The sequence below is a fragment of the Myiozetetes cayanensis genome, unplaced genomic scaffold (assembly GCF_022539395.1).
Source record: "Myiozetetes cayanensis isolate MyiCay16 unplaced genomic scaffold, myiCay2020 scf9, whole genome shotgun sequence".
Classification (NCBI taxonomy): domain Eukaryota; kingdom Metazoa; phylum Chordata; class Aves; order Passeriformes; family Tyrannidae; genus Myiozetetes; species Myiozetetes cayanensis.
Window position 1 is genome coordinate 20,063,127 of NW_026088185.1, and position 14,786 is coordinate 20,077,912.

General features: G+C 35.0%; 1 protein-coding gene across 6 annotated transcripts in view; it reads right to left on the reverse strand.

Annotated features, from left to right (window-relative positions):
- SCN2A (sodium voltage-gated channel alpha subunit 2) overlaps nt 1–14,786 on the reverse strand; it is a 76,421-nt gene that overhangs the window by 36,385 nt on the left and 25,250 nt on the right. For 3 of the 6 annotated variants that reach the window (XM_050340271.1, XM_050340268.1, XM_050340270.1), the window contains exons 4-11: nt 12,975–13,062; nt 11,168–11,296; nt 10,395–10,486; nt 9,205–9,477; nt 5,705–5,768; nt 4,992–5,133; nt 3,998–4,204; nt 2,564–2,854 (exon numbers count right to left, since the gene is read on the reverse strand). In XM_050340271.1, coding sequence (XP_050196228.1) covers nt 2,564–2,854; nt 3,998–4,204; nt 4,992–5,133; nt 5,705–5,768; nt 9,205–9,477; nt 10,395–10,486; nt 11,168–11,296; nt 12,975–13,062 — 1,286 coding nt within the window. Of the gene's footprint in view, nt 1–2,563; nt 2,855–3,997; nt 4,205–4,991; nt 5,134–5,704; nt 5,769–9,204; nt 9,478–10,394; nt 10,487–10,582; nt 10,675–11,167; nt 11,297–12,974; nt 13,063–14,786 lie in introns of those variants that run through there. The other 3 variants (XM_050340272.1, XM_050340269.1, XM_050340274.1) reach the window with 2 other exon arrangements.

A 14,786-nucleotide genomic window follows, 5' to 3' on the forward strand; every position in this document is an offset into this window, starting at 1 on the left:
GCGAGGATCTTATCAGGGTCACAATTCAAATAATGCTCTAATCTTACAAATAATTATACATGTTCTTAATTTTAATTCATATCAGTAATTGCCTTGACTTGATTGATTAGCATTAGCACCTGATTTCACCCAAGACCTCTATGAACAGCAGAGATGGTACATAACAAAGCAGTCAAAGCAGTGTCTTTGTTTCTCTTCTGCAACTTATCTTTGTGGACCTGAGCCCCACTGTTCTAGGTACTGTAAAATGCAGAACAAAAAGGCACTCTGCAAAGAACTTATCATCTAAGTGTAACACAACAGATGGATACAAAAAGAGAGGGAATACAAGGAGGCAAATTGATGAGTATGATAAACAGTCATCTTAGCTCACCTGAAGTCACTTCCCTGTCAAGCTTTCTGTAGGCAGCATGGTAAAAGAGAGTTTTAAAGAGGGATTTGAGGAAAGCAATGAAGTGTTCTGTGAAAACTCATGGGAGCTTCTTCCAAGCATGAGGGGCAGCACACCAGAAAGGGCTCAAAGAAACTAGTTTGAAAATTTAACAGGAGGTTATGGATGCTGGCATGGGTCAGTCAAAGCTGGGATTTCACTTGTTTACTGTAAGTAGACAAGGTGGGTTGAGAGGAACTTTAGGTACAATATGTTTAATGGAATTAAAAAAATTTCTTTAGGTAAATATGTTTACTAGCAGATTAGATAAAAGCAATGGGATAGGTTAGTGCTTTTTGCAATAACGTTCTTGATGAATACAGCAGTAATTGGGAAATGGAAAGAGGCCCGAGGTAGACATGGTTCACAGTTGTGGGTCCAGAATAGAGTTTATTAAAAAAAAAAAAAAAAAAAAGAAAAAGAGAGAGAGAAAAAAAAAGGCCTCTTGGAAATCCCTTTGAAATTGTCAAAGGGGTAAAAGGATCTTCTAAAGCACAGCTAAACCAGGAGAATTGAGAGGACACAAAATCATGAATGGTAGGAAGAATAAGCTTTCAAGAGGAATAAAATGGTCATTTACACTGAAAGAAAATGAAATGTCAAGGAAAAAGTCAAAGATGAGATATAAAACTGAGTTTTCTCTAGGAAAAAACTGGTGAGCGGAACTTCTGTTTAGTGGTTAGAATTCAGAGTGAAAAGGAACTAAGGCTGGAAAACCAGAAGGAAGGGTATTTCTAGACTATCATAGTCATACAGCTGTAAATGAACTTGGGAGATGAAAAGGTTAGAAGAGGAAGTTATATGAGGGATGCTTCATTTCTCATCTCAGATGGATGAACTGAGCTGCAGCTGAATAAGGCTGCTGTTTGAATGAAGACACAGGTAAGAATATGCACTAAGGGATCAGATGGGTCTTCAACACAAAGTTGAAGTCAATTGATACAGGTGTGAAAATTTGTATAAGAAACAGAATGAATCACGAACTAACTAAATTCAGCAATGAAGTCTTACAGAGATTAGTTAGACAGTTAACAACATAAAATGGTGGCAGACCAAGGAGGTGAGATGGGGGGGAAGTATTGAGAAAGAAAGTACAATAGGAAGTGAGTGGAAGGAGTAGCAGAAATAGAAAGTTGGAAACGTTATATTCCCACCATGGTCTGATCTAAGAAGGACAGTCCTTAATAAGAAAACACTGGATGAAGAGGTCTGAGCTTCTTTGAGAATGGGAGCTGGAGAAAATGATACATGAAGAGAATATGAATGCTCATGATCTAGTAAGGGATGAAACAGGCTTTCCAGAGGCAGTAATTAGAAGAGGATTAAAAAAGACAGGAATGAGTTTAGTAATAATGACTAAAGAAGGGAGAAAGCAAGTCATAAAGATCAGGGAGAATTGAGAAGGTGGGGATAAAAGGAAGAAGCATACTGAGGTACAAAAAGAGGTAGAAAAAGGAGAGAATGTATGTGAGATCTGGATTTAAAGTGCTGAGGGGAGAGTGAGAGGTAGGCAAAGGAAGAGGAGCTTTGAAAACTGCAGAAGGGATAACATAACAGAACTATCAAAGGAAATAAATGTCTGGATGGGAGATGCAGATGGCACTCTGAATCACTGGTGTGTCAATGTAAGAGAACACATGCAAGGACACATTGCCACACATATTTCTACCTTCTTTAAGGTAACACAATTAATGGTCTCACATCAATTAATTTTTCAAATTTCACATGAACATTTACGTAATTTCTGATGACCTTTTTGCATCCCAAATTTTAGTGCTTTTCTCATTTGAAACACTACATTTCTTTGTATGTGTGCACCATATTTTGAAGCCACTAATCATGCTGAACACATCCAACTTCATGGGGAGACAGGTCTATTTTCATTAAGAAATTTGAAATACAGCTCATGCTAATTACACAAAAAATTTTAAATTTTCAGACATAAATTCAGAATAAACCAAAAATCTCTCAAATTCTTACACTTTCATATCTGTTTTAAGTTGGTCATACTTTGATTTAAGGTGCTAATGAATCTGTGGCATCTTGCAAGAATTAACCAAACTACTTTACAGGGTTTTGTTTATATGATGAGTAGACAACAAAGGTGCTGAAGAGGTAATAATACTATGGTACCTGATGCGGGGAAGAGAATCTCTTTTCGTATGTCAGTCTATTTCCCTCAATGGAAAATCGGAAACCTTTCTTTTTGATGCTGTCCTCTGATCCGGATTTGTGAAATTCTTCCCCATCCTTCTCCTCGCCTTCAGATTGTTCTTTTTGCTTTTTTTTCTTTCTTCTATTCCTTCTCTCTTTAGCACTCTTTGAACTCAGCTTTGATGCCTCAGAAGAACTTTCGGAGAATCCACCTATTCCACCTACTCCACTATAATCTCTTGAGTCAGCTGCTGCAGCTGCTGCTGCCGCCTATACGTACAAGCACATACGCAATTTACAGCATTTATACACAAACACACACCACTATTTTACATTTATTGCCATTCTTAGAACAAACATTATTATTTTGAAATAAAACCAATGCTTCCACTTCACTGAACCCAGTGTATCATAAGAAGAATAATTTGTGAAATACCACAAGGACGATAATTTTGCCACTGCTCCATAAACCAGGAGTTAGAGCAACCCAATGAAAACTGTGCTGTCAGATAAACAAGTGAATAAGCATCTGTTTTAAACTGGAGCAACATGTTGCAATGAATTTTTCATCTGAAATACTTTGTAGAAGTAAAGATTCAAGGCTCAAGCAACTGGTAAGATCCCTGTTAAGAGGAAGCAACACTTTCTTACAACATTTTGATGGATTTTCAATACTCTCTTGTCTATTAAAGATCTGGTGTGGCATTGATATCTCAGTTTGGCAGATCATAATCAGAGATTTGTGTTAAAGTACAGACTATTAGATATCTTTTGCTGTTTGGTTTTCAAAATACGTGGAGCATTTTATTAACATTTATTTACAAGCTGTGGTAAAGAACCAAACTAAACCAAACAATCCCAACAGAGAGTAACTAAACAATGATTTTTGCTGAAGCAAAATATTTCTCCTATAGCACCTACAATAGTTTTGATTCTGTTACTTATATAAACAGAATTACTGTTTGGGGGGGTTTTCCCACATCCCCATAACCATTTCAGACAATCACAGAATAGCTGAGGTTAGAAGGAAACCTTGAAGGTCATCGTGTCCAACTTTCCAGTACAGATAGGGTCACCTGAAGCAGGCTGCCCAAGGACCATATCCAGACCGCTCTTGATTATCTGCACAAGCACTCTGGGAAACTTGTTCAAGTGCTCAGTTAAAAAGTGGATTTCCATCTCCAATTTGAAAATCCAGTGTTTTAGCTTGTTGGTTATATTTTTTCACAAATTAACAGATTCACTCGAGCCAGCAGAAACAGTGCAATGTAAAACACTAAAGATTGTTTGCAATAGAAGGAATTTATGAGACAGAATAATACATTGTTAGGAGCAGGAGAGTAAAAGTATTCTCATATAAAGCATCCGATCACACTCATGAATGGAAGAAGAAATTTTACTTTATAAGGATACCTGAGCTTCTTCCTGTTGCTTTTTCAGTTGTTCCAGCATTTGCTGAAATTCTGCTTCTTTCTGTTCTGCTTCTTCCATGGTTGCCTGATTCTGTTCTTCATAGGCCATGGCAACCACAGCCAAGATCAAGTTGATCAGGTAGAAAGAACCCAGGAAAATGACCAAAACAAAAAATATCATGTATGTCTTCCCAGCAGCACGCAGGGTCTGGAGAAAAAGAGATCATACACATTTTTAGCAGACTTTATAAATACTGTTGCATAATATGGTAGCCTCTGTGTTATAATCTATAAATACATTATAAGACTGCTTTGTGTTAGCACAAGACTATTAAGTTACTTATTCCATATAGAAACAAAAATATATCCTGAATATATATGCAAAAATCCAACTTTTATGTCTACTATTGTCAAGGGAAATCAGATTCTGAATACTTCAGAACTTATACCAATAACAATCCATACATCTACTTTATAGCCTTTAAATTTAACAGTAGTGGGGCCAATCAGCATCTTACCTTCTTGTCTCATCAGTCCCAAACTAGACTGCCACAAAGACAGTGCAGTATATAAAATGTCACAGTGAACAAAATTACTGTCCTTCACATTAAGGATATGTGTGGTTCAGGGACAAGATGGAACCTTTTCAAACACAACATATTTTTACTAGATTGAAAATCAATTTAACCAGCATTTATTTACAGCATGTTTGGGTAAGAAACTTGAACAACTTAAGTTCATTTACACAGTTGGGAAAACAAACAATAAAGTTTAACCACCTTCATAAAAGCTATTCCTTATTATGTATTTAAGTAGCACATGGTAACTTAAATCATTAATAAGGGCCTTATTGTTTAAGACAATAGCTTATATAAATGAAATTAAAGATGATATCTGGTCCAAAGGCCTTAGGGACATGTGAATGACAATAACTATGCAAGTACTATGTAGTAATGGTATTGGTGATGGTGCTGTTTATTTTAATAAGTCCTCACCAGCTGGTAAAGATTCTCCCAAAAGTCCTGAGTCATCAATCGAAACAGTGACAAGAATGCCCAACTGAATGTATCAAAACTTGTGTAGCCATAGTTGGGGTTTCTACCAGCTTTCACACATATATATCCTTCTGGACATTGACTACAAAAGAAGAGGAAATGCTATTTTTAACAACTACTCTATATTACCATATGCTGTAGTAAAACAAAATTGTTCAGGAATACCAGTTGCTAACAAAACTATGAACAAGTAAAATTTTATTCTACATATCTAAGATAAAAATATATATCTTATTGTTTTTCAATTTTTAATTGCCTTTCCTAATGATATTTCCATGCTTTAATAACATAATTAGTATTATTCTACCTACCCTTCCCCACAATTTGTCATAATAACACATTTCCACCAGGATAAGAGAAGAACATCAAGTAGCATGGCAGATGAAAAACAGTTGCCAGCAAGCTGGCAGCAACATTTATGCATATTGCATTCATGTGGTTACCTTCAGAAAAGTAGCCTAAGATGCTGATGGAAGTGCCTGTGTAAATTCAAATCACATAGATGGGTGTATTTAGGTACAGCTTCAAATGCAAAACATCAGTAATCTGTAACTCTACAGTACAGCTGATATTAAAGTTGACCACCTGAGCTATTCTAGGCAGCTAATTGTTTTTCCTTTATGCATAACGAAAAATGATGCTCATCTTCTTACCCTGCATCTGAGCTATTGCCACACAGCAGTGCATCATTTTGTCCTTCCAAGAAGTAGAAATGATCTGATTAAAAAAAAAATCAAAAAGGTGATGAGAAAGGTATATTTCTGCCCAATGGAAATTGAGCAATTATATAGGCTTTTACACTTGAAAGAAATTAGCAGAGCTAACAAACTTTTTAACTACAATATGTAATGGTTAGGAATAATAAAAGCATGGAAAATACTGTTTTGACAGGAAAGTGGTTTTCTATAGAGTCTTAAAGTTGGCCTTTCTTTAGAAAATGGAAAGGTAGTTGCACAGTTAATTCTCAGAAACCTAACCGAATTATTAATATACAATGGCTGGAATACCAAATTGTGTATGTCAGCAAATAGAAAAGCAGCAGGAAAACAAGGCAAAGGATGAGGGCAATTCTCTGCCTTTGTGGACTTTGATACAGAACACTTAGTATTATTAATTTATCATTTTTATTACATATTATTTTATCCAAGTATTCCTTGAAAAAATACTGGAATTTTGCAGCATGAAAACAGAACACAAGATGCCCAAGAAATTGCTAACTGGATCCTAATTTGAGCAGCTGGGGGAGGAACCAAGCTTTTATTGTACATTACACAAAATTACTACACGAAATTCTATAGCAGAGGAATAGACTTGAAGAATCTATATGTATTTTTTAATTAACTACTAAAATGAGGCAAAACATAATTTAAAGAGGTGGAACTCCTAAAAGCCCCTGACACATTCTTTCATTTTCTTTGTTCTGCTTCATGGCAGAAAGGGAAAAACAATTTGCCTTCGATTCCTAGTTTGGGATTCTTATGGTAAAATGGGAATCTCTAGTGGAGAGTTTTGGGTCAGGTGGCCTATTAAGCTAAAGTTGCCAGAATTAGGTATGATGTTCTGGCTGTTCCCAGGAAGCAGATGGTTCTGTGAGATTCACTGCCAGCTGGCACTGACTATATTAGATGGCATGAACTAACTGAGGACTAATGCTAAACAGACAAGCAGGGAATTGCAACCAGTTCCTACTGACTGCTTCTACTCTGTCACCACCTGTATACAACAGAGGCAGCATAAAATCTGCTTGTTTTAAACAGAGAGAGAGATTATGTGCATAATTTATAGATCAGCAATCTAGTCTCAGATATCAAAGAAGAAATCAGTGGATTTTCAGACATTCTGGTGATCACATAGTCAGATCCTGTGAGACATCTAATGTCTACTTAAAAAGTTTAAGAAGTTTAAAGATGCCAATAGGCTTCAAGCAGGACTTTCAAAATTTGCATTCTCATATGGCAGAGCTTCTCCTCTGGAAAGCAGAGGATCCAGTTAAACCATCCAGTCAGCTCAACTCTCAGCCAACTATTTTGGAAAACACTGAAGATTTTTTTTTTTTAACAAAAGTGATAAAGTAATAAAAACAGTCAATGTGAGTTTGTAAAAAATATGCCATATTCAAAACTATTCCTGTCTCCTGCCAATTTAATAACAAGACAGCAGTCATGTGTACAAGCCCTACATGACACTTTCATATGCAAATAAAGGAGATATGTTCTGGCTGGAAATGCCACAAAATACTTGAAATCAGAGAGGAGTCACCAGTGACCCAGTGTCAATTCATAAGGATACCTCTCCGAAGATCCTCCAGGGATCTGTGCTAGACAGTTTTCATAACAAGTTTCATTACCAATTTAAGACATGAAACAATAGAAAAAAATGTATGAAGTATTCTGAAGACATCAAGCTAGGAGAGAAGACAACTGAAATTTAGAATGACCTTCACAAATGGACTAGCTGGTCTGAAAACAATTGGATTTATTTCAACAGAGACAAGTGGAAAATGTTACACCTGACAAGGTAAAATCAAATACGTAAATGAAAAATAGAGAGGATGCAGCCACAGCCACCACAGTAGAAAAAGATGCAGTGACTGTCACAGTTGACTGTGAATCAACAACACATTGCTGACATAAACCTGAGGTAATTTTGAAATGTGTTAGTAGAATGCTGCATATATGGCACACAAGGTAAAGATACAAATTTGAAGTAATTGTTAGAGGAGTAAGTACCCAGTTTAAAAGTCTCATAAAAAACCTCAACCAACCAAATCCCAGAACAAAAAAAGGCAGTGGAAAAATAACAAAAAGAAAAAAGTTCCCAGACTAACTGGAAAGAGTCCAAAAGGAAAGTAAAAATAAGCATAGAAAATGCAAAACAGAAAATAGCATTGCTTGGCTCAGAAAAGACTAGAAATAAAGAAGATAAAGAGTTTTTAAAGATCATAAAGACTAATACAAATAAGTTTATGATTATTGTATTCCTAATTCTACAGGAGAAGCAGTAATATATTTAAGATGAAATTAGGAAAACATAGGTTAGATATTTAGAAAAAAAAAATCTATTTGGTAATATAGTACCAGAAACAACTAAAGGGTAATTGAATGTATCTGTTCTTCAGATGGTTTTATGAATAGTTTATCATTCAAAATTTCTCCATAACACTTGTATACTACAAGTATGCTGAGACGATAAGTATATTAAAAGATTATAAGGCAATGAGACTTGGATCTAAAAGTATTTAGTTCTTAAACAGAGGTTTTCTACCTTTTAGTGATATAGCCATCAGTTATGACATTTATATAGACTTTATAAAAACCCTGAGATTATGCCTAATTATGAAGTTAAAACATTAAATACACTAAAATAAATAGAAGGGGTTGAACAGATAAATAGGAGAAACTGCCACCACCATTATGAATGACAGAATAGCAATCTACTATAGGTATGTTCAGAGTTGTTCTATCTGAATTTTAAAACAATTTTTGTTAACACAGTACTGACATTACCTAAAACAGTAGAAATATTGTATTACGAGGTACAAAGGAGGTGAACATGCTCATTTCTTGATTTTCCAAAGAAAAGAAACAAATTAAAAGACAGGAATATGGAATCTAGTTCTTATTTTGCAAGAATGAGAAGCACAGGATAAATCAGGAGTACTGTCATAAAGGTATGTCTGTGCTGTGCAAGAATGTGTGATGCAGAGACACCAAGCTGTAAAGAAACAACACAGTTGCACTGACGTGCTATGGTAGGACTCACAGGCTAACTGATGTTCAAACGTGGGTTTATGATAGTGGGCACTATCTTGCACTAATCCAGCCATTACATTTCAGATCCCATATTAGGGCTGTCACACTACTTCAGGAGGCTCGAAACTAGCATGGAAATTTCTGGTTTAAGCCGAGATATGATTTTACTTTAAAAGTCATATTTGGTAAAAGGTAAAAACATATTTTGGCATCCAGTATGGTATTATGAGTATGTCAGATTACATTATGACTGTTCTTTTATTTACTAGAGAAAATGAGTTCTTTCCTGTCTGTTGGCCAGGCTACAAACTTTTGAAGGCAAGGGAAAGATACTGATGTTCTTTATCTGTTTAAATAAATTCCAGAAAATCAATGCAGTAGATTATATAATTAACTCTTACTTTCATCTTCGATGTACTCATCCCAGTTAAATGTTGTCATTGTTGTATTAATAAATGTACCATTTTCACCTATAGAGCTATTAAAGATGGAAATAACAGTTGTTTCAAAAGTAGAATTGTCTGGAGGCCACTGCAGGCATTTATTCCTCAAGTTGCCCATGAACAGCTGCAGCCCTATCAGTGCAAATACACTCAGACAAAACACAGTCAGGATCATCACATCTGAGAGTTTCTTCACAGATTGAATTAGGGCTCCCACGATAGTCTTCAAGCCTGCAACGAGAAAAGATTTTTATGATGATGTTACATAGATACAAAACACACACATTAAAAAAAAAAAAAAAAAAAAGCACGTGATTTTTTCCCGATAAAGATTTCATGCAAAAATCTAGTTAATTACTCAAATATTTGTGATACAATAAATTTAATGAAAAGCCTTATTACTTGTGAAGATGAATGAAAGACGTAAGTTTATGCTTATTTTATAGTGTACAGAAATAAAAAGGAGATAATTCCAAACACGTTGTTTATGCCAAAACAAGTGCTTCTGTTATCCATGCTATATCTCAACCCTATGTAGAATAGCACTATTCATTTTTTGCTGATGCTTCTTGCCCAAACCTTTCTTATATGAACCTTTTATAATGTATTCTACATTAGCAAACCCATTATAAAGACATGATAAGTGTATATTTAAATGACGTCATAATAATCTTCTTATAGTAATAAGAGGGGTGATGGTTTGGAGAAGAAAGACATCTTTAAAACAATACCCCATGCATGGCCCATGCTATCCTTCAGAATTTAATTTTTCATACATGAGTTAAAACTGAATTCAGTTGCTGTATCAAGTGCTTTCAATAAATGATAAAATTTGCATCACTATGAAAGCTTTAAATTAACTTATATTTAAAACATGTAAAGGAAAGCTTGATGTCATAAGATGCAAATCACATAGGCTGTTTACTGCAAATATCCCATGCAAGAATTTGTTAAACTCAAAGGCTGATTTTTTTAAAAATAGAAATACAACTAATACACGCATGAATCAATTTAAATAAAATTACATGTCTTGATTCCTGCTTTTTTGTTTAGTTGACAACGTGTAGCAAACAAGGCTTATGCTTTAAAAATGTGAATACAGCCTTTGTAGAACAAAAGTCAGCCTCGGTGTTTAACCTCGCTCTCACCTGGAATGACTGATATTGTTTTCAAAGCTCGGAGAACTCTGAATGTTCTCAACGCTGAGACATTGCCCAGGTCCACAAACTCTGTCACATATCTGTAATAGGGGAGTTCACACACAAACACAATGACAGCACACAAATAACAGTTGGAGATACGAGGGGCCTAACACCTTACACCAACTTCTTCTTACCTGGAATTACAGAAATAGTTTTCAAAGCTCTCAATACTCTGAAAGTTCGAAGAGCTGAAACATTGCCTAGGTTTACAAATTCTGTTACATACCTGTAGGATTAAATCACAGTTACTCAGAATTGAGGCAGATTTTTATCCTATTTTCTTGGCTCTTTGATCAAGACCTCTTGACCATTCATTGTATTTTGCCTTTGTTATAAATATATTTCTGCCCATAAAATTAAATTAAGTTTTATCAAAATAAACCACATTGACTTGACGTTTGAAACCTAATTTGGTCAGCTACTAGCACGAAGTCAAGAGGATTCCTTTTAATTCTGGTATGCAGAAAGGAGACAGGATATGAACAGCTCAGGCTGATGGCATTCCCAATCCTAACGGGCTGGCACACCATGCTGGCCTCTGCAGCACATGCTTGGTTAGAAATACTAAAATGTGTAAAAGAGGTAGAAGAAACATATTGAAACCACAGGAAGTCCAGGCTCCAAATGTTCTGGCTGACAAGATACGAGGCAATTTTTAGTCACTAATCTCATGATATCAGAAAGAATTTTTATTAAAAAAAAATAAGTAGAAGACTTACGCAAATGTTATGACAGTGAAATCTAGCCAATTCCATGGGTCTCGAAGAAATGTAAAATCTTCTAAACAGAAGCCCCTTGCAAGAATTTTAATAAGTGATTCAAAGGTATAAATTCCAGTGAATGTGTATCTGAAGAAAATATGCAAGACAGAGTTTACAGGTACAAACGTTATTGTCACAGTTTATGCTTTCTAGTTGCTTTATTCTCATTTTCTTCTCTTTAAGAGGCATAAGAATTTAACGGCAGCTACAACCAACTTTAATCATACACATAATTTATACAATAGGGAAGGAGAAATTAAAGGATTCAGAAACTAAATGAAAATCCATAGCTTAAGTTCAAATTCTGTCATCTGCACCAATAAGAGAGATGCAAAATTCCCAGTTACTTTGCTGTTGCATGTTTATGTCCAGTCTGAATTCATATCATAACAAAACACACAGATGGATTATATAGGATTTCAGAAATTGCTTCCAGACTAAAAATTTCTTTCCTCAATGTTTTTTCATGCTGAAAATTTGCTTAGTACCATGAGCTTGCAAGTGCCAACCCTCATCAGCCCTCATTCATTACAGAGTAGGTATATCCAGTACTTCACCTTCAGCAAGATACAGTACTGGAATGAAACAAAGTCACTTGAGATGCAAAATCATGTGCAAGAACAAAAGAAAATATTTATGAATGCCAATAAAATTCAGCTACTCATTTTGACTAAAAAAAATGTAGTTGAAATGTAAATTAAAAAAATATTTAATTCTGGCATTTTGAGTAATTTCAATCCTCTGTGTCCAAGAGATATCTTGAATTTAGTTTAATTTATATCCTTAATAAAAAACAATTCAAATTAAATCGCTTAAAAAGCTTATAACTGAGTCAACCTGAAAACCATTTTCCAGTGTGAATGTTTTCAGTTCAGTTACTAAAAAATTTCTTTCCTGCACAACTTTACTTAACAGATGAGGACGTGTTGTAAATCTAAATGGCACAACACAAAACCGAAAAGAAATATTCAAGCAATCAATCTTTATCATAAATATTTACTACATGTTAAACAGACTTAAAGGTTCGCACTGAACTCAGAATGAGAATGCCTTTGTTGACTTTAATAGCCCTATGATTTCACTTTTGATTACTGGAGATTAAACAGGTATGTATCATCCCAAACACTAAGAAATGAAGAAGCAGCAGAAGCATAAAATGCTATTGCAAAAATGAAGCACCACAAAGAGCAGCGTTTCACACCATGGTCTACAGCCTTGGAAGTGTCACTGACCATCAGTACCATGTAGCTGACACCATAATGGACCAATTAGCCATCAAGCTGACATCATGTTGGACCAATAATTAGCTAACCATTTCAATAGTTATTTTGCATACATGCTTTCCATTCTTTGGGAAAAGAAAGCTGCAGTATAGTGAACACAATCATCCATAAGATAATCCCTTTATCTGTTAATGGTTATTGCAATTCAGATCAAAGAGTGCCTTGCCTGCATTCTTCCAAAAATGCAATATAGAATGCAGTAAAAACATTTATAATTCACTTTTTCTGTATGATCATAAGACTAGCTTTTCTTCTTACATCCCCCATCTAATACTGCAAACAGAAGATGGACATTAAACAACTTGTCATGAGACAATTACATGTATTTAATGCTACAGTGAAGAAACTAGCATCAAACAGCTGTTGAAAGGATATGCCAACAAGGTACCTGCTGCCAGGGGATGCCATCCTAATATAAAATAATTTACAGGAGTTTATTTCTGATTGCTGAATATTATTTAGAGAAAATTCATTTTACTTACTCTACATTCTTTGTCCAGTCTGGAGGGTTACTCATGGTCATAAATACACAGTTGGTCAAAATAGTGCACATGATAAGCATGCTGAATAATGTAGGTTAAGAGTTAAGGAATGTAAGCCAGAAAAATCTCATAGAAAGAGTATCAAATAACACACTGTTTTGTTAGATTTTCACTTTCAGGAGCTATTTAACTCTCCCCAGCCCTTTTAATAGCCAGGGAAAGGCCTGAATATGTTACATTTTTCACAGTCACCACTTTATAGCTGGAAGAGAACCATCATATACGAAAAATCAGAAAATCTGAAAGATGCTAAAAAGACAGACCCATATCTTAATTTTAGGAGATCCTGTCTTCCTTTTTGAGTAAAAATGTGAAAATTTGAAGTAGTAGCTTCTAGTTTCTTGGAATAATACAAAAATCATTACTTTTAGATGATCTAGACAAATATGATGTACTTCATGCACACAAAGGAATGAAAATACATTTTCTTCAATTTTATGTTTCACCATAAAATTTGGCATATATGAAATTTTTGCTGATCATTATGATACATATATTAAAGCTAGCTGCAACATAATAGGAGAGAACATAGGGAAATCTTAAGGAGAAAAGTATTTTATTGCTGTTTGCTTTCTATATGACTTTTATAATTTAAATGCAGTTGGAAGGGAAGACACATGTTAAGAAACCTAAACAGAATTCCTGAACAGGTCCAAGTCATAAATAATTTATTTTAACAGAACTGCTCCAGATCTACAACCTTTCACTCTCGGAATTCCTGACATTCTTCTAAGATACAAAAACACAACCACCAAAATGAAAACCACACAGGTGAATCACCAAATGTCCACATGATGGCACCATCACCTAAAACTAGAGAGGACAAAGCTCGATTTTGAGAAGAGCTTTAGCTCTCGGAGGTTCAGGTGGTGCTCCTAAACAGAAATCCGAATATAACGGAGTGAGAAGTACAGTGATGTTCCCCTCATGAAGTTTTCTTTGCACATCTACATTAATTTAAAAAACCTTCAAGGAACAAAAAATACCTCTGCCTTCTGAACTGTGGAATAACTGTGGCATTACATTCAAAAATTCTTTGGGTTTCTGCTCAATAAATATATTTTAAATCCCTTACTCAGAAACTTCCTTCTTTTTCTGTAATTCGTAAATGAACAGAAGAGAAAGGAATATTTAAAACATAAAAAACTCATGCTATGAGAGTTTTCCCAGCCTGCATTTTACATAGGCTTTCAAAATCCTTTTTGATGAAATGTCCTTTCAGAGTTGCAAATCCTCACTATTCATCAGTGGAGAAATAACTATACCTTCCCACAACGTTCTCTAACATTCTGACTTCAGTGACTAACTCTTCACCACCATCTCAATCCCACAGTCTTCTATTATTCCACATAACTGAGTAACGCTCTAGAATATGGTAAGGAGTGTTATATAATTGAATAGTAATTAGTTGTAGTGGCACCTATAGCAAGAAAATACAAGACAGGCTATGTAGTATCATAATTGATTCTGGAGTAATTTGTAGGCTAGCCACTGGCAACAACATCCAACACAAAACAATTGTGGTAATTATCAGATTTTCATTATACTAAGACTGAAAGAAATCCTTTCAAGATTTATTCTACATGATCTTAGGATCCCTATATGCAGTGCTACACACAGAACTACTTTCAGTATGCTTATGTTAGATATTTGTAAAAATAAGTGTGCAAACATTTGTATTTGCTCCTTAAGTAAGCAGACTTGCGGAAGTCAATGCCCTCATTTCTCACAAGAGCACTTGGGATCAGACCA